Source organism: Pagrus pagrus, assembly GCF_965226575.1.
Source record: "Pagrus pagrus genome assembly, chromosome: 3".
Taxonomy (NCBI): Eukaryota; Metazoa; Chordata; class Actinopteri; order Spariformes; family Sparidae; genus Pagrus; species Pagrus pagrus.
This window is the reverse complement of record NC_140187.1, coordinates 5,482,002-5,501,560: the sequence shown is the minus strand read 5'-3', so window position 1 is coordinate 5,501,560 and position 19,559 is coordinate 5,482,002. Positions and strand designations below refer to the sequence as shown.

Here is a 19,559-nt window from a genome sequence, read left to right as displayed (position 1 = left end):
TGAAATAAGTTCACGGAGAAACCATTTGTAATGAGAACTGAACAGAACAGAAGAGTACTTCAGCGTTCATACATCTGTCTGAGGATTATGTCAACACAAAGCTTCACAGGTGTGTAGTTGAGATAAAAATAAATTGAAATGAAGTTCAAATATGTTTTTTTCCCCAAGAAATGTGTACATGGTACTTACAGCATGTAATGTAGTACAAAATACTGAGTACTCATGGTTAACAGGTGACTTTAAGATAATACTGTGATTTATGGGATTTTTATATTTTTATGCTTTGTCTGTTTTATATTAATATTTTGATTTTTTAAATGTTTCTTCTTCATAATTCTCCTGACAATAAACAAACATACTCATATTGTGCTTCTCAAAACTGTGAAAACATGTTGTTCAGTTTGCTACAACCACTTTGCTTTGTCGGTGTGTCCTATGTGGCCTGTGTAGTGATACAACTCAGCATTAGTTTGAAGTCACTGGGTCACATGACATGGAAGCAATTGGAAAGAAAAACATTACCCTACACAAATATTTTTGCTAAATAAATATAAAACACATCAGCAATCAAAATAAGTGCACTACATGAGATCAGTTTAGTATTTTTTTTTTATCATAATTTTCACTTATATCATCAAGTCAGCATGAAGAAACATTTGTTTTTCTGTAAATCAATCAAACAATAGTGTAATTTATTGATGGTCCCCAGTTTGTAATAAATAAAGTAAAATATCATCTAGTTTTGTGTTAAACCGCTCAGTGGACTACATTGTCTCACTCAACACGTCACCAGCACAACATGGCCGCCAACTCGGCTCAGAAAAGGTGCTAAAAAAGGTGAAAATCACAATAAATCTGCTCATTGCGATGACTGCCTTTATCTCTAAAGGTTTGTCAGTTCTGTGCGCTGCTGATAAACAGGAGCAGCTCTACAATGTTTAAGTTATGGGTTTTGGAGACGGTTCAGAGATGATGTCACTAACACCACTGTTGGCTGTGTAGTCTTTATAATTATGTGTTTTCAGTCTGATATTTCATTAGTTTTATGAAAAAAAAAAAACTGGCTTTCTCAAGTTGAAAAGTTCACAAACGTGTGATTCATGACAATTCAAACAGGATAAAAAAAAAATTATCTTTTAGTTTTTCTATAATAAAGTCCCATGAGGGAAACCAGAAAGGGCGTGACTTCTTGACTTAAGGAATGATTCAACTGGGATACAGAGATATGCAACTTGAAACTAATTTGGCCCAGGGACATAGATTCAGGGCCAATAGCTCCTTCCTAGCTCTTCTTCTGTTGCCCTGCACACCTGTGAAGTTTTAATGTGTCGTACAGTTTTTTCAATGCGAACTTTATCTGTGTTCAGAAAGAAAAACACATTTTAGAGGCGGTGCAGTTGCGTAAAAAGTCAACGGAAAAGATTTCAGTTCTTCATCCTGATTCCATCGGCCTCTTTCTGACTTTGTCATCAGAAATGCACGTGGATCCATCTCTCATTTAGACAGTTATGAACTAAAGAACATATCTTCTTAAAACACTGCAGAAGTAGATTTGTGTAAAAGTGTAGCTCAAAGTTGGTCCTTCTTGTTGTCGTTGGAGAAGGTACTAATACTTAGTCAGCACTGTAAGGTCTTTGCCTTCACACCTAACCTGTTGGGTTAACCTAAAAACTGAACATTTTCACAGTTACTATGAGGAAAGACAGATCAGTCTCAGTATTGATAAATGAACAAGCCTCACACAAGTATTTCAGGATTTATACTTTGCATTACTCTCTCCATAAAAATACATTTCATTTCACAGACACCAAAATGTATCATTGTATAAAAATGAAAAAACAAATCCACATATAAAATAAAAAATATAAGTTTTACAAATGTATTTTTGAGGCAGACAAATATTTACTAATTTTACTTATTTACATAAATGTAGCAGAAATTCATAAAAATATGTATGTAGAAATATTGAATGTTGCTACATTTATACACAAACTGTGTAAACTTTTGTAAAATTCATTTTGAACGACCTGCAGCAAATCAGGTAAATCCTTCACTCATATCTGTATATGGGTATTTTCCCTGATTAACAGGTTAAAAGCTGTTAAAACTGTTGTGGTTTTATCCGACTGTTTACTTTGTTGGTTCATTCAGTCCATTAAAAGTGTGTTTCAGTGATCCCACAGTAAAAAGCTCCCAAATCATGTACAAGCTGCTTCCTTTGGTCTCTTCCAGTTAGTCATTATTCATAACATGTGATTTGCAGTCCAATAATAACGCTTATGATCAGTTACCTCTTCCTGAGCTCTTTGTGACTCCAAACAAAATTAAATATACACACTAGAAGCTTTAAAGTGCTGCATGAACTTCTGTCAGTCACCAGAATTTGATTTCCCCACATGGGACCTGATGATGCAGGATGACAATCACCAATATCTTTACTCCTCTTGGTCCGTTTGTAAAAAGTCAGTGTGAACAGGAGCCGGACCAGAACTGAAATGCATCATCTTTTCCGCCCTTGGTCCTGATCAAATGATGTGGTGTGAAAACACCCTTAAACAGCCAGCTGTTATAAAGATTCATCATCACACACATTTCTTGATTTTTCTTCATCTTAACTTCAGATAGCTGGAAAGAGCTGGATCCACTTTACAGAGAGCATCGATCAGGACCGAGCTGGCTCTAGTTCCCTTTTTTTGCACTGTGTCGATCAACTCTCGTGCTTTTTCCTGTATGACCGGTTTTGCTTTAACTGACTGCTTTTCTTCATCATTTATAAAGTCTAGATCAAGAAGTTTATCCAGAAGCTGGTTCAGAACAGATTCAGACACTCGCTCTACAAACTGTGTCCGAATAGAGCTCAGCTTCTTGTCTGCCGGCACGTTGTCCTCTCCTGGGACCCCGTCCTCTGCTCGGACATTCATCTGTGGAGTTCCCCTTCTTGAATCTGGAAGATACCCAAGGAAAAACATGTTGATAACCAACCATCATATCAGGAAGAACTCTCCTAGAAAGGTACTCAGAGTCAGGCCTAATCCAGTATCAAATAACATGTAATTAACTCCGCTAGATCCACATTTTTATTTGGATCAGCATCTTTATCATTGTACTCCTCTGCGCAGCAGTCAAGTTGCTGCTCCTGAGCTATGCAATTGAATGTTGGAAGGAACCTTTTTTGGAGAACATCATGAACTCCTAGTGAAGTTGACCTTTGGGATATAAAATGCCTCAACTTTTGTTTTATCCCATTACATCCGTTTGTGTAAAAAGTTGTGTAAAAACAACGGAGAACCTCGAAAACATAATGCGTCCAGTCACAGCTATCGCCAGTGCAAAGGATAAATGCAGACTGAAGAACAATCTGAGGCAGAGAAAGAATAAAGGCACAAAAAATTAATTACAGGTGGATGAAGTCTTACCAGTGAGATCAACGTCATGCTCCCAGACCACCATCTGTCTTTGATCTTTGACTGTTACAGTCACTTCTTCTGTGGCTGTTTTCAGGCGGACCTCAAACGTTGGGTAGTAATTTGGTCCAAACTCCAGGTCGAAATCTGCTCTCTGAAACCCAAAGTGTCAGAATCTTTAAAGAGTCCAATGATGAATCGTGTCAGCATGCTGCAGCACTAACACAGACTGTTTCAAATACTCACCTTAGGCTGTATTTTAATGGCCTCAGGACAGTGAAGAGTGTAACTCTGATCTTTGATGAGTTTACATTTTGAAGGAACCTGGATGTACTCTGAATATCGCTGCTGTGTGCTCACCTGAAGAGACATCAGAATATTTTAACAAAGACAAAATTACATCATGACATTACACAATTACTCACTTCAAATGCAGAAGCTGTTCAAAGACCTGAGAGAAGCTGGAAAATGTTTTTTACTCTGTGCACTTTACTCAACCTGGTTCACTGAACTAAAATCAAAAAACTGATTGAATATCAGCACAGTGTTGGACTATATAAAACAATACAAATAACTGTCAAAAGGAGCATTACTGATTAACAGTGGAGGACGGCATTATGCCATTGCAACATCTAGTCCGCCTAATCCAGCGTGACATTTGTGGTACTGGAAAATAGTGAAACAGTTTGGACTGACAGCTGTAACATGAAGCTTTACCTCGTCCTGATGGATGTTCCACGGCAGGAGAAACACGTCAAGTTTTCGCCACTGTGTTTTTGGGTTTGGTTGTCCAAGAAACAGCAGGACTTTGCCATAAACTGGTCTCTTTTCATTCAAAAACCATTTAATAAAATCCTTCACTAAGCCAAGGGCGGAGAAGTGAGAGACTGTGACAACCACATGAGTGTCTGTAATCTCCAGCGGCTTGAGGAAGTTCATTCCATCACCAGTGATGTGGACGACAGACAGCAGACCTTCAGGCAGCGGAGCTGTGAAAACACAGAGCTGTCAAACTTTCATTTCACTCATTACAACCTCATTACAATTTAAAGTCCTAATTTTACTGACTTTTCAAGGACACTGATTCTAGTCGTTGTAGGATTAAAATGTAGCCCAGGTTCAGCAAATTGTTGTGCTTGGAGAGAATGCCAGTCCAAATTAACAACGAATTGAAATTACGTAAAATAAGTAAAAAGAAAAATAAGTTCAAGATTCAAAATAAATAAATAAATAAATAATATTCATGATCCAGAGATGACAAATCCTGATGCATTTGGTGACCTTGTGAACTTTCTTCTTGCACCATCCTAGCGTTGAGACGTGGTGCTGTAACCACCAGGCTACTAAGGAGTAACTTTAAAGAATTCTCATTAATCAAAATTAAATAATTTTCTGTTGAAAGAATAAAAGGACAGTAAAAGGACTTAACATGGCTCTGAAAAAACTCTTTAACACAGCACAATAGTGTCCTTACCATCCATAACTTCACAGTGAGGCAGGTGGAGCTGACAGACAGCAGCATCCTCTGAACACTTGATATCGAACAGCAGCCCTGCAGCCATCTTTTCAGCGGAATAGAGGAGGTTCTCATCCCATTGGACAGTCCTGTACAGCAGCTCCGCCTCCTGAACCATAACAAACACGAGTCCAGTCGACTCACACTGGAACTCACCTGGACCAGGACACCTGAACCTGAGGGACACAGAGGAGCTGTTAACAACAAGCCAGTCTGTCGTCAAAAGATCTGTTGATTTAAGACCTGAAGACACTGCATTGTACAAAATGTTTTGCATGTTTTAATCTTCCCCTCTGTAAAACCTGCACATTTGTATTGAGGGGTTCTGAAGTTGTCCGACCATTTGACAAACAGATCTGCCGAAGGATACTGGTGCCTTCAGCACTGAAATGAGCTAAACTGAAAAGGTTTGACCTTCAACTCAAGTGTCAGTGCAGAGAAGAGTTGAAGTATAGGTAGAACTGGAATCACTGACAGGAGTTGACTTGGTCTATGTTCATGTTTTGGTTACCTGTATGATGTCCTTCCAGACTCAGTCAGCAGTTCAGGTGTAAAAATCTGCTTGTCCTAAAATTAAAGATATCAAACATTAATTAATTAGACTGGACTAATCAATTAGAATACATAGAGGATTGGACAGCAGCGAGTAGTTTTAATGATCTAGAATTAATATTAAACCCTGGAGAGGTCTGAGTCTGATCACTGACAGATGAATAAAAAAATAGGATTAACTGACATTTGTATTCAGTGCATCTCCACACAGAAGCTGATGCCGCTGGTTCAACCTCTCTGGATCATCAGGACATGGCTGATCCTCTTCATCCTCACTCTCCTCTCTGATGTCCTCATACACAGTGAGGTCTGACTCAGATGTGGACAGATCTAGTGGGTGGAAGACGCAGCAGATGTCAAACTTTCGGACATCCTGGTGATCCAACATTCATAAACTTGTAACACACAGTTCGAAGCTGGTCAGGGTCCTTCTGTAGTATGTTCTTCTACCCATGTTTCCTGTTGTAATCTACTGGCAAACCCTCCACTAAAGTCAAAATGAAGAAAGAAATCAAGAAAACAGTTCAAGACCAAGCACAGCTATGTTTAAGTCAAGGCGAGGTTGAAAGGGGGTCAATGCAAAGTCCATATAATAACATTTAGACAAAACAAAGACTGAGATTCAAAGCCAATAGAATTCTTCCATTGAGGCAACAAAACTCCAGGACATCATCTTTCCCAACATTTAAAACAGAACAGAACGAAGCAAAAAAATCTACTGTGGATACTGAAATGAACTGGTGCCATTAAAGAAACAGCACCAATCTTACAGTTATGATTTTAGCTTCTTTTACTCACGTCCTTCATGTCTGTCAGGTGGAGCCCTGGTGTCTCTGTCACCCACCCTTTAGGAACAAATACAGCATCATCTCTCATGAAAAGTAATAATATAATATATTAATAAAAAGTAAGAAGAAGAGGAAGATGATGATGAAGAAGAAGACAGCGAAGGAGGCGAAACTCTTTCTTACTTTGCGTCTGAAGGTCCAGGTTCATTACTGACATCTGAAGGTCCATCTTTAGACTGGTCACAGCTGGATCCTGGAGAATCACTAAACTTCTGGTGTCCGATCACCGTGACAGGTGAACCCTCAGCGCTGGAGAACCTAGACATACAGTATTAACACAGTTCAAATACACTTGACACCAAGAAATTGATCATTTATTGCCAACAGTCATACACTCTGAACCCTTCAGATGTTAACTTGACAAGCGTGTGTGGATAGACTCGAGCTTGTCTCAGTCCTGTGCTCGCGGAGCACAAGAGCTGCCTTGCAAGGATGGGTTTCCTTTGCAAATAATGTTCTATGCGTGCCAAGGTTTTGAGACTAATTAAATGCCATAGAACAACTCTATGTCTCTCTTTACCAGTCTTTTACCCCTTTTCTGTGCGCCTAATGCAACGCCAAGAAAAAGAAAAGAGACGAATCATTCAAAGACAGCTCTGGACGTCAATAACCAATGCAACAGTAGAAGCTTAAAAAGGTTTTGGGCAAGCCCTATATTACAGTCAAACACATTATTGAATTGTATACTTTTGTGTAAACAGTTCAGCTTCAGTTTACAGTAGAAACTCTTTCTTACTTTGTGTCTGAAGGTCCAGGTTCATTACTGACGTCTGAAGGTCTATCTCTAGACTGGTCACAGCTGGATCCTGGAGAATCACTAAACTTCACTGTGACAGGTGAACCCTCAGCGCTGGAGAACCTACACATACAGCATATACACATTTCTGATACACTTAACACCAAGACACTGATCATTTATTGCCAACTGTCATACACTCCGAATTGTCGGAAAAGTCTTTGCTGATTGACGGAGCTCTCATTACATTTGTGCAGAGCTTGTATCCATACAGCAGATGGATGAACCCCTGAAAATCAATGACTGAATGAACACAAGGTTCCAATCTCCTCTAATATCTCCAACGTTTAGTAATTCAGTCACGGTACCTGGAAATACTGGATCTTTGACTGGATTCCAACTGTATTGTCCAAAATAATCACCTCTGAGACCAACAAATGGGCTAATCAGCATGGACTGACTCCAACCCCCTACTGACCTCAGAGTCTGCAGACTACAGTTTGGACTCTTCACAAGATCAGACAGCTGCTTCACTCCTGAATCCTGCAGCTCGTTGTCACTCAGGTCCAGCTCTCGTAGATGGGAGGGGTTGGACCTCAGAGCTGAGGCCAGAGAAGCACAGCTGATCTCTGATAGCTCACACCTTTGAAGCCTGCTCTCACAGGATACAAATGAATAAAAGATTAAATGTACTGAAACTTCCACCTACGACAAATAATTTTGTTAGGATCTGTTCTTTGAAGGTGGATCATCTACAAGAGAGGAATGACAGTGTGCTGACCTCAGAGTTTCCAGGTGACAGAGAGGACTCTTCAGTCCAACACAGAGCAGCTTCACTCCCAAATCTTTCAACTCATTTTTACTCAGGTCCAGCTCTCTGAGATGGGAAGTGTTGGACTTTAGAACTGAGGCCAGAGAAAAACACCTTTCATGTGTGACCCTACACTTTGACAACCTGCAGAAAGAGAAAAAATGTAATAAACATTTATATATCACTATATGCAAGGAGTGTTTCATACACAAGGAAAATAGGTGCCCTACCTCAAAGTCTTCAGTCTAAAGAGTGGACTCAGCAGAAACTCACAGAGATCTCTGACTCCTGGATTGCACAACTTGTTTTCACTCAGCTCCAGCTCTCTCAGATGGGAGGGGTTAATCTTCAGCGCTGAGACCAGAGAAGCACAGCCGATCTCTGACAAATTGCAGTGTCTCAATCTGTATAAAGGACAAATAAATTAAAGAAAAATTCTGCTTCAACCCGTCACAATGTTTCCACTTTGGCTCCATGGGTCCTGTCAACTTTGCACTCTCACTCCATTGTAGTCAGGGATATGAGGACAACGTATATCAGGGTGAGCTGTATGAGCCTCCTATAGCTTTAAATATGAATTTTTACATGAATTATTTTAAATGCTTTTGTCTGAGCCTGACTGAAAGACAGTAAACACAGAAAGAAGCTGCATGAAACAGCGGTTACAGCTGACAGTAAAGGGAACTACATTTGTGTCAACTCACCAACAGATCTAATTACCCTCCGTATTCATCCACAGCTAGAGCTGCATCGATTAGCTGAATAATCTATTCGTCGAGCTAAAGATAATTAGATGCCACCTATTTCAATAGTACATTATTCATTTGAATTTGTTGCTTTTCTTTTTCATTTATGACAGTATATGAAAAAGCGTGGGCTGTAAGACTGTTGGCTGGACAATAGAAGTAATTTGAAAATGGTTTTTTTCCCATCATAAATATACGCTCAATGGAAAACTGTCCACAGCCTCAAACATGTGAATAAACTGATGTACAAGTGCAACTAGACAAAATGGCCGTTTGAGATGGCTTCTTTCTGGCTTCTTTCTGTGTTTACTTTGGGTCAAACTCAGAGACTCGTTTTAAATAATTAATGTAAAGCTATTTAAAACGCGTTGTAAGCCTTGCAGCTTACCCTGATGTATGCCGTTTCGTTTTCTCTGCACTGGAGGTGGAGAGTGCAAAGTTAGCATGACCCACAGAATCTCAACAGACACATTTATGGGAAACATGGAGGTTGGAACCAAGAGGAACTTTCTTTTGGGTGCTTTTATTTTTGCAGAAGAGATTTCACACAGTCACAATAACTCAACAGATTGAAGTAGTCGATGGATTTTGAGAAATCAATGCTAAAATTTAAAGACAATATGAATTTTCTACCTCAGAGTCTCCAGTCTACAGAGTGGACTCCTCAGAAAATCACCCAGCTGCATCACTCCTGAATCACACAGCTTGTTGCTGCTCAGCTCCAGCACTCTCAGAGAGGAGGGGTTGGACTTCAGAGCTGAGCCCAGAGATGCACACCCGCTCCCTGTTATTTCACAGCGATTGAGTCTGTAAGATAAATTTCACAGCAGACATTTTTATGGAAAACTTGCTGCTCACATAAAAACACAAATCTTTTCAGATTAAAGACACACACTATAAAGTAACACACAAAGTGAACTGACCTCAGACTCTCCAGTCTACAGTGTGGACTCTCGAGACCATCAGACAGCAGCTCCACTCCTGAGTTTCCTGGATAATTGTTACTCAGGTCAAGCTCTCTTAGGTGAGACGGGTTAGACTTTAAAGCCCGGGCAACGACGTTGCAATGTATGGTTGACAGTTCACAGCCAGAGAGTCTACGGATACAGAGATCGTGTAAAAGAAATTAGTGATTTTATACATGCCCATGTACGTGTATGCATGGGTGCGTGTATGGATTACATATTCATAAAGTGAATGACAGGAAATGCAGAACAACAATAAAAATAACGTGATATATTTTTGGTATCACAATTTCATTGTAATGTGAGCATCTGTTAATAAAAACAAATCTTTGCACAAACAATTCAGTAGGGCTGCCCCCAAATAGTCGACCAAGCACTGGTCGACCAAAAATTCATTAGCCGACCAAAATTTCATTGGTCGATTGGTCGCAGGAAAAAAACAAAAAACATTTGGAGCCATGTCTTGTCAAAATTAAGTCAAAATTTATGTGACTGGCGGCTGGCCTGTGTATAAAAGGCTGGAGGGCTTTTAATTTGAAGGGCCAGATATAGGAAGTCGTGACACTATCTCACTGTCAGTGTTTTTTTTTAACACTGCAGGTCCCTTTGACATCGCAGCTAGACAGTTAACAATTAATTAATAGCCAACCATGTCGGGAAAGATGTCGAAAATAATTCCGTGATTTTTCAAAACAGACCTACTGCAGAATTTTGACCTCCTTGATACTTAATTGCATAATGTCACTGTACTAGAATTGAAATGAATTTTTCATATAATTCATTTGTTGTGGAGTGAAGCAAAAGTAGTTCAAGCATTCTTCAATACAGTCGTGTAAACTGAGAAAGTAAGTAAATGTGTCAGAAGTCAAAGGGTTTATCTTAAGCAAACATGGTGAGCATCAAATCATGGCTAGGCTAAAGGTTTCTAAAGAGGCAGTACATATAACTCTACAACACTTTGGCCCTGCCAGACGACATCAGTACTAACCGAGCCCTTCTGCAGTTCCTCACAGCTGGAAGCAGCCTTTGTTTTCCCTTTATTGATGTTCTGTACTTCTTCAGGTCCAACTCATCCAGAACCTCCTCTGACATCTGCAGCATGTAGGCCAGAGCTGAGCAGTGGATCTCTGAGAGTTTCTTCTTTGATCTGTTCTCTGACTTCAGGAACCATTGGACCTCCTTATGAACTGAGTGGTCGTTCATCTCGGTCAGACAGTGGAAGATGTTAATGCTTCTGTCAGGAGAGATTTCATCCGTGTTCATTGTCTTCAGGTTTTTGATGACTCGCTGGATGATTTCTGGACTGTTGTCTGTTCGACCCAACAGGCCTCTTAACAGTCTCTGGTTTGACTTCAGAGACAGGCCATGAAGGAAGCGAACAAACAGGTCAAGGTGGCCATTTTTACTCTCTAAGGATTTCTCCATGGATCTCCTCAGGAAGCTATCCAAGGATGAGTTACGGTCATTTTTCTTGTTGTAGTCGTCATCATCATCTTCACCACTGACAATGAATGAATCATCATCATCATCATCATCATCATCATCATCAAAGAAGTCCTTCAGTACCTCTGTGTTCCTGTTGGTGTAACAGTGGAACATGTAGACTGCAGCCAGAAACTCTTGAACGCTCAGATGAACAAAGCAGTAGACGGTTTTCTGGAAGATCACAGACTCTCTTTTGAAGATCTCTGTACAAACTCCTGAGTACATTGAGGCCTCTGTGACATCAAGACCACACCGCTCCAGGTCTTCTTGGTAGAACATGATGTTTCCTTTCTCCAGATGTTCAAACGCCAGCCTCCCCAGCTTCAAAAGAACCTCCCTGTCAGCCTGATTCAGCTCCTGTGGACTCGTCTCATGTCCCTCATCATACTTCTGCTTCTTCCTCTTTGTCTGAACCAACAGGAAGTGTGAGTACAGGTCAGTCAGGGTCTTGGGCAGCTCTCCTCTGTGGTCTGTAGTCAACATGTGGTCCAGAACTGTAGCAGTGATCCAGCAGAAGACTGGGATCAGACACATGATGTAGAGGCTCCTAGATGTCTTGATGTGTGAGATGATTCTGCTGGACAGATCCTCATCACTGAATCTCCTCCTGAAGTACTCCTCCTTCTGGGCCTCAGTGAAGCCTCGTACTTCTGTTACCCTGTCAACACATTCAGGAGGGATCTGATTGGCTGCTGCCGGTCGGGAAGTTATCCAGATGAGAGCCAAGGGAAGCAGCTTCCCCTGGATGAGGTTTGTCAGCAGCACGCTGACTGATGACCTCTGTGTGACATCAGACACGACTTCATCGTTCTTGAAATCCAGTGAAAGTCTGCTTTCATCCAGGCCGTCAAAGATGAACAAGAGTTTACAGACAGTGAGCTTCTCTGCTGTCACCTTCTGTAATGTTGGATGGAAAACATGGAGAAGCTTGAGAAGACTGTACTGCTCATCTTTGATCAAGTTCAGCTCCCTAAACGAAAGCAGAATCAGCAGACTGACATCTTGGTTCTCTGAGCTCTCCGCCCAGTCCAGAGTGAACTTCTTCACTGAGAAGGTTTTTCCGATGCCAGCGACGCCGTTCGTCAGAACGACTCTGATGCGTCTCTGTTGGCCAGGTAAGGCTTTAAAGATGTCGCTGCACTTGATTGGAGTGTCATGGAGGGTCTCCATCTTGGAAGCTGTCTCTAGCTGCCTCACCTCATATTGGGTATTAACGTCCTCACTCTGTCCCTCTGTGATGTAGAGCTCGGTGTAGATCCTGCTGAAGTGGATTCCACTTCCTGCTTCATCAGTTCCTTCAGTCACACGTTCATATCTCCTCCTCAGACTGATTTTATGTTCATCTAGAACCTTTTGCAGACCAAAGTCCCCTGTAGGACAATAAAAAGATCCAATTATCAACGGTGTTGGTTTGCAACAACGACACAAAAATTATAAAAATAAAGAAGAGAGAATGAAGATGGAGATGGAGATTTTCTTCAAATGCAGCAAAGCTTTAAATTTTCATGATGCACAATACATGACCGTTGCAACACAGGAATCCCAGTTTTCAGACCTGATGACATCTGCATACAGATGTACGATCTTACTTAGTACAGTGCTGGTCTGACTGGCTGTCTGCAGTCCAGGTCTTGTTCTGGATCTTTTTCTACACTGGGGGCAGGAGAAGTCCTCTGACGAAGCAGACTGGTCCCAGCGTGAGGTGATGCACTGTCTGCAGAACCAGTGTCCACAGCTGGTAGAGACTGGATCCTTTAGGACGTCCTGACACAAACCACAGCAGGACGCCTGCTCCTCTCTGTGGACACAAAGAAAATTCTTCTTGGAGGTGCACTATGTAGTTCAGAAGAGAAAGATCTCTATCGACAGAAATAAACAAACTCTTTGTTTTCATGACTGAATAAACAACTGACCTAAAATGACAACACAATTTCATACCGTTTTACTTTGTTTATATGTGGCGGACCCTGCCACCTTTCTAGCTTCAAACAGTCTTCTGGGGACCTTATTTTCCCCAGAGAACAGCTTGTTATATTATATGTTTTATATTATATTTCTGAGTTTGTGTTATAACTTCATTAATATTGTAAATAATACAATTCTGACTTTGAATTACTTCTTCAAAACTGCATAAGTAAAAAACCTTTCATGGGTTATATAACAAAATATTCCATGATTTTAACTTGGTACTTCTTGTTCACAGACTGTGTGGGTGTCTCCACTCCAACTTATCTTATGTATAACTTCAAAACTGAACTTAAAAAGTTAATTCTGGACAAAAAGCTATTCAGTATGCTCTGATGTAACTGTTTATCAACAGCAGAGACAGTGTCTTACTTTGTGTTTGAGGGTCCGGGTTCATCACTCAAGTCTGGAGGATGATGTTTGGACATGTCACTCTTCATCGATAGCGGAGAGTATGATCCATCTTCCTCTTTCTCCAAACCACTCATCTTCAGTCATTCTGAGGTGAACCAGAAACAACACACACAGACACACAACCATAATGTTAAAGTTGAAATAGACAGCTTTTCAACTTTCCCCAACTCCTAGTGTTTCTCTGTGGTATTACTGCTGGTGCCTCTGGACTGGCTATTGTCCAAAACAAAAAACAAATTGACCTAAATTCAACATTTTATTTTATATGACGAGACCTGGACCTTAATGTGTTTTGCTGCTTGAACATAGTTTCTATTAACTTGTTCAAAGTGCAGTTCCTCCTGTAAAGGCTTCAGGGTTTTCTGAAGCTTCTCTCTGTGATCATGTGAAGCTTCAACGATTTGTCTAAATCTGCGTTTGTTGTGTGTGCATTTGATTTGATTCTCTGACAGGTGAAACGCTGCATGGCGTTCACAAGTTCAGTCTAACATGCTGCTCGTAGTGTCAGACCGTGAGTGAAACTTTGTACAATCACATATCTGCAGATATTTACTAGAGAGTTGCAACAATTAGTCCAATCGAAAGAAAACTGATTGTTGACTATTTTGGTAAAAGGAAAAAGGCCCAGCAGAGGTTGTACTTCCTGCGACAGCTCAGGAAGTTCAACTTGAAATAGTAAATACTGTTGGAAATGCTGCACTCCTTACAATAGCACCATCTTGTACATATTATTATTATTCATTTTTTAATTATTTATATATTTTTTAGATTTAATGTTTACTATTCACTGTACATTGAGAGCAAACACAACCGGGGTCAAATTCCTTGTTTGTGTACAAATAATTGGCCAATAAAGCCAATTCTGATTTTAAAAGAGTAATTGTTTTAGTCATTGTTCAAGTAAAAAAGTCAATTGTTAATCTTAAAATGAAACAAATTGCTATTCTCAGTGTGTTTTCTTCAGAAAAAAAATCACACAGCTGCTTCCCTCCTGAGTCCTGCAGCTTGTTGTCAGCTCCAGCTCTCTCAGCTGGGAGGGGTTGGACTTCAGAGCCAGATAAAAGAAGCACAGCTGATCTCTGACAACCTCGGGCCTTAAATCACGTGTGACTATATAATACTGTAAATTAACATAAATGCAAAACCAGGCACATGCCAGCTAGCTAGCTAAATAAATAAATAAATAAATAAAGTAGTGTGTGCTGGAGATCGTAGCAAACATGACTTTACAGTTAACATTACCGCCCCTAAACAAAGACAAACCCCATCAGTGGAAACGATGTCAAAACACAAACGACGCCACTTTCCAGTCGTATCACGGTGGACAACAAGCTACAGCCTCGTTTTCACCCAGACGAGTCGTCCTCCGAGCTGGACAGGTTACATCTAATTCACGTAGTTCAAAGTCCAAATCTGTGAATATGTTTCCCAATTTACGGCAGTCAAGTGTTGTAGAAACACAGAAAAAAACTCAAGAGTCTCTGTCTTACCGGATAAACTTTCAAATCTGGATGAAAAAGTTGTATTTCCTCCTCTGCCTGCTCAGAAACTTTGACGTCTCCGCTTCATGACGAATGTCGCGCCAAACATTTGTGTTGTGACTTCTTCTTCTTCTTCTTCTTCTTCTTCTTCTTCTTCTTCTTCTTTTTAATGGCGGTTGGCAAACAACTTTTTGTGCATTTCCGCCACCTTCTGAACTGGAGTGTGGATCAGAATGGAATTTGACGATTATCGTTAGATGAGAAAAACAAACCAAACAAACCAAACAAAAATACCATGAAAATATAAATAAATAAACAAATAAATCAAACCAAATAAAAATAAATAAATAAATAAATAAATTTTTAAAAAAAACCTAAATAAATATGTTTTCACACATATACCATACTAATAATACCTTAATACTTATATTCTTTTAATGAGTCCTGTCTTTTCTAAATACTTAATATATTGCTTTATATCCTACATGCCCTGAGTTCAGTTGTAATACCTCTTTAATACTAAATTTAATTTGCTCCCTACTTAGTCTGTCTTTTAGAAACCTTCTTTGACACTGGTACTTAGGACAATATATAATTACATGTTCAACAGTTTCTGTATGATTACAGTGTTCACACAAACCAGTTTCATGTTTCCCTATTAATTTCATCGTATTATTAAGTCCAGTGTGCCCAAATCTCATTCTTGATATTATATCTTCTTCTTTTTTATTTCTTCTATTTTCTCTCATCTTTCCTACTTCCCTTTGGATACTGTAGCACACTCTACCTTTGTTTTCCTTGTTCCAACACTCCTGCCACTTCTTTTTCATTTCTAATTTGATTATGCTTTTAACCTCTGCCTTACTATATTTAACTGTCATATTATCTTCTACTTTTTTTGTTGCGTCTTTTGCATATTTGTCTGCCATTTCATTTCCATCTACACCTATATGGGCTGGAATCCAAGTGAACTTCACTTTTACTCCTGCTTTGGTAATTCTATATACACTTTGAGCTATTTCTACCAGAATATCTTGTCTTGATTCTGACTTCATATTTTTGAGACTGATTAATGCACTGCTTGAGTCTGATCCTATTATTACTTTGTTTGGTCTATTTCTTTCTACCCATTCAAGAGCTAACAGAATAGCTACCATTTCTCCCGTAAATACTGATAGATTGTCATTTATTCTTTTACTTGACATAATATTTAACTCTGGTATGATGAATGCTACTCCTACTCTGTTACTTATTGTCTTTGAAGCGTCTGTGTATATTTTAGTAAATGATGAGTATTGTTCCTCTATATACCTTTCTACCTGACCCCTATTTATACTTTTTCCTTTCTTCTTCTCTAACATATGTATATCTACTTCTATCTCCCCTATTAGCCAAGGTGGGACAGTGGAAAAAATTACAGTGGGGCTTATCTCTAGTTCCCCTATCCCTATTTCTTTTACCGCATCCCCCACCGTCCAACCAAAGCTCTTCAGCTGTCTCCTTTCCTTCTCTTGGCATTTTTGTAAAATGTCCTGAGTGGGGTGACTGTCCTTATGGCCCTTTAAGTTTGCCCAGTATGTAAGTGAAATCTGGTTTCTTCTAATTTCTAATGGCATTTCATTCATTTCTACTTGTAAGGCTGACACTGGGGTTGTTTTAATAGCTCCACAGCAGAGTCTCAATGCCTGATATTGAATTGTGTCTAGTTTATTTAGTAATGTTCTTGAAGCAGACTGGTATATTGTGCATCCATAGTCAAGAACTGCCCTGATTAGCCCAATGTAAACAGTTTTCAGTGACACTCTATTTGCTCCCCACTCTTTACCCCTCAGACATCTAACAACATTCAGTACTTTTTTACATTTTTCAATAATTTTTCCTATATGAACTTTCCAAGTAAGATTTTTGTCGAACCAAATACCCAGATATTTAAAGCATTCTACCCTCTCTAAATTTTCTCCATACATTTTAAGCTGAATCTGATCTTGAATTTTCCTTTTTGTGAAACATACTACTTTTGTCTTTGCTATTGAAAATCTAAAGCCCCACTCCCGTGCCCAACACTCTATTTTTCCTATTGCGTCTTGCATTTTCCTAACCATATACTCTACATTCCTTCCCCTTTTCCACATGACTCCGTCATCTGCAAATAATGCAACTCCAATAGACCTATCTACACTGCTAAACACTTCATTAATCATAACTGAAAACAGTACTGGACTAACTATACTCCCTTGAGGAGTTCCATTTTCCACTACATACTTGTTACTATATTCTTTCCCTATTCTTACTGTTATCAACCTATCCGTTAAAAAGTTTTTAATCCAACTATACATTCTTCCTTTTATTCCCATCTGATATAATTTGATCATTAACCCTTGTTTCCACAACATGTCATAAGCCTTCTCAACATCAAAAAATACAGCGATTACACTTTCTTTATTAACCTGTGCTTTTCTAATCTCATTTTCTAAACATGATGCCGGATCTATTGTGCTTCTTCCCTTTCTGAATCCACTCTGGTAGTTCTTCAATAACTCCTTGGTTTCTAGATAGTACCTTAATCTTTCATCTATCATTTTTTCCATAGTTTTCCCTATATGCGATGTTAAAGCAATAGGTCTATAACTTTCTGTTAAGCTCGGGTCTTTACCTGGCTTACATATAGGCACAATAACTGATTCTTTCCACTTTTTTGGCAAATACCCCTCTTCCCATGTCTTATTATATAATCTTAATAACATTTCTTTACTCCTTTCACTTAAGTTTTTTAGCATACAATAATTTATTTGGTCTTTTCCTGGCGTTGTCTTCCCAGTTTTCCTTAAAACACTATTTAACTCTCCTATTGTAAACTTCATATTTATTGTACTTCCATCCTCCCCAACCTCCTGCAGTGCCTCTATATTTTTCTCTATTGTTCTCTCCCTCTGTCTCTTTTCCTCATTATTCAAATTTACATTACTATGTACCTTTACAAATGTCTTTGCTAGTACCTCTGCTTTATCTTTATTTTCTATTATTATTTTCCCTCCTTCTTTCATTACAGGATATCCATATTCTTTCCTATTTCCAGACATTCTCTTAATCATACCCCATACTCGGTCTAAAGGTGTAGTTCTTCCTAATGAATCACAATACTTCCTCCAGTAGTTCCTTTTAACTTCCTTTATTGTTTTTCTTACTACTGCCTGCTTCCTTTTATACTCAACTAAATTCTGAAGATTATGTGTTTTTTTTAAGACTTTAAATGCCTTATTTCTATTTTTAATTGCTTTAGTGCACTCTTGTGTCCACCACGGAACTATCCTTTTCAGTTTATTCCCACTTCTTTTTGGTATTGACTCCTTTGCTGCTCCTAGAATAATGCTGCTTATTTCTGCATTGAGATCATCAATTTCCTGGTTTATATTGATCTTTTTTAATTTTCCTTCTGTCAACACTCTATACTTGTTCCAATTTGCTTCTTCAAATTTCCATCTTCCTTCTCTCTCATCCCGTTTCATCTCCCTTTCAGCTCCAACATCTGTGTAAATAGGATAGTGATCACTCCCTATGGTGGTTCCTTTAAATACTTCCCAATTACTATTCCCGACTAATGATTGTGACACCAACGTAAGGTCGACTACTGACTCCGTACCCTTCCCCAAATTAATCCTTGTGCCTGCTCCATCATTTAAACACACCAAATCCTTCTCATCCATTATTTCCTCTAAAATCTCTCCATTTAAATCATCTTTACCCCCCCACATTGTGCTATGTGCATTGAAATCCCCACACCAAATGATATTACCTCTCCAGTGTTCCAATATTAACTCTAGTTTTCCCTTTTCTAACTTTTTGCACGGATTATAAAAATTTATTATTTTCAAACTACCTCCCTTACTACATATTTCAATAACTATTACCTCCAACTCTTGTATTGTATCTAACTGTCTATACTGTATACCTTCTTTAATAAATATTGCACACCCTCCACCATTACCATTGTTTCTATCCTTGCGTATAACAGTATACCCCTTAATAATGAAATCCAGTGTTGTTTTGAGCCATGTTTCTTGGATGCATATGATGTCTGGTTTCCTTTCTAAATGATCAATATATCCTTTAAATTCCTGTCCATTTGCAATCAGACTCCTTGCATTCCACTGAAGTATTAACATTATGTTATGAATTGTGAAGCTGCCTCCGATGTCCCTTCACCGTGGCTAAGGTCAGCCTGTATTTTCTCCCATGATAAGTCTTTCATATTGAGGAATTTAGCTGCTGCCTTTACTATGATTTTGATTTTCTCTGTCTTGGTTTTCGCTTGCTCTGAACAGTTGATGACATATGCTAAGAATAGCACTAATCTGTCCATTGGTACTCCTATATTTTCCTTTTGTGCCTGCCCTAACGCCACGCTTTGTTCATGTTTGCTTTGGTTGACTCCTGCTTCTCTTCTTTCATTGTTACATATCTGCACAGCCTCTGCATGTCACTTTCCGTTCTGATTTTACTTGTTGCACTTCTACTGCGTTTGTTGAAGAAACCTGAGTAATGTGTTGTGACTTCTTCTTCGTCGTCTTTTTTCTGGACTACTTCCGGTTACCCGGATGTCTCGCGGCGCTTTGCTGCCCCCCACAGGTCGGGATGA

At 39.2% G+C, this 19,559-nt stretch overlaps 1 protein-coding gene across 2 annotated transcripts; it reads right to left on the bottom strand.

Moving 5' to 3' along the window:
- Positions 1 to 400: 400 nt before the first annotated feature.
- LOC311254693 (uncharacterized protein) lies at positions 401 to 15,034 on the bottom strand. 2 transcript variants are annotated; one of them, XM_084348577.1, is made up of 19 exons: positions 14,933 to 15,034; positions 13,401 to 13,527; positions 12,653 to 12,861; positions 10,567 to 12,433; positions 9,537 to 9,710; positions 9,247 to 9,420; positions 8,098 to 8,271; positions 7,838 to 8,011; positions 7,535 to 7,708; positions 7,057 to 7,179; positions 6,444 to 6,578; positions 6,271 to 6,317; positions 5,657 to 5,802; positions 5,432 to 5,487; positions 4,879 to 5,096; positions 4,122 to 4,393; positions 3,651 to 3,764; positions 3,417 to 3,558; positions 401 to 2,944 (listed from the first exon to the last, which is right to left on the bottom strand). In XM_084348577.1, the coding sequence occupies exons 2-19, from the start codon at positions 13,514 to 13,516 to the stop codon at positions 2,607 to 2,609; spliced, it is 4,653 nt and encodes a 1,550-aa protein (XP_084204703.1). In that variant the 5' UTR covers positions 13,517 to 13,527; positions 14,933 to 15,034; the 3' UTR covers positions 401 to 2,606. The 2 variants fall into 2 exon arrangements, with proteins under 2 accessions (XP_084204703.1, XP_084204704.1); XM_084348578.1 differs by lacking the exon at positions 6,444 to 6,578.
- Between the last annotated feature and the right edge of the window lie 4,525 nt (positions 15,035 to 19,559).

Excerpts from the sequence above, each read along its gene's own strand:
- LOC311254693 (XM_084348577.1), bottom strand. The coding sequence starts at position 13,516 with ATGAGTGGTTTGGAGAAAGAGGAAGATGGATCATACTCTCCGCTATCG. Across the intron at positions 7,709-7,837 it reads TGTCACCTGGAAACTCTGAG|GCTTCAAAGGTGTGAGCTAT; the intron begins GTCAGCACACTG and ends CTGTGAGAGCAG. Across the intron at positions 4,394-4,878 it reads TCACTGTGAAGTTATGGATG|CTCCGCTGCCTGAAGGTCTG; the intron begins GTAAGGACACTA and ends GTGTTTTCACAG.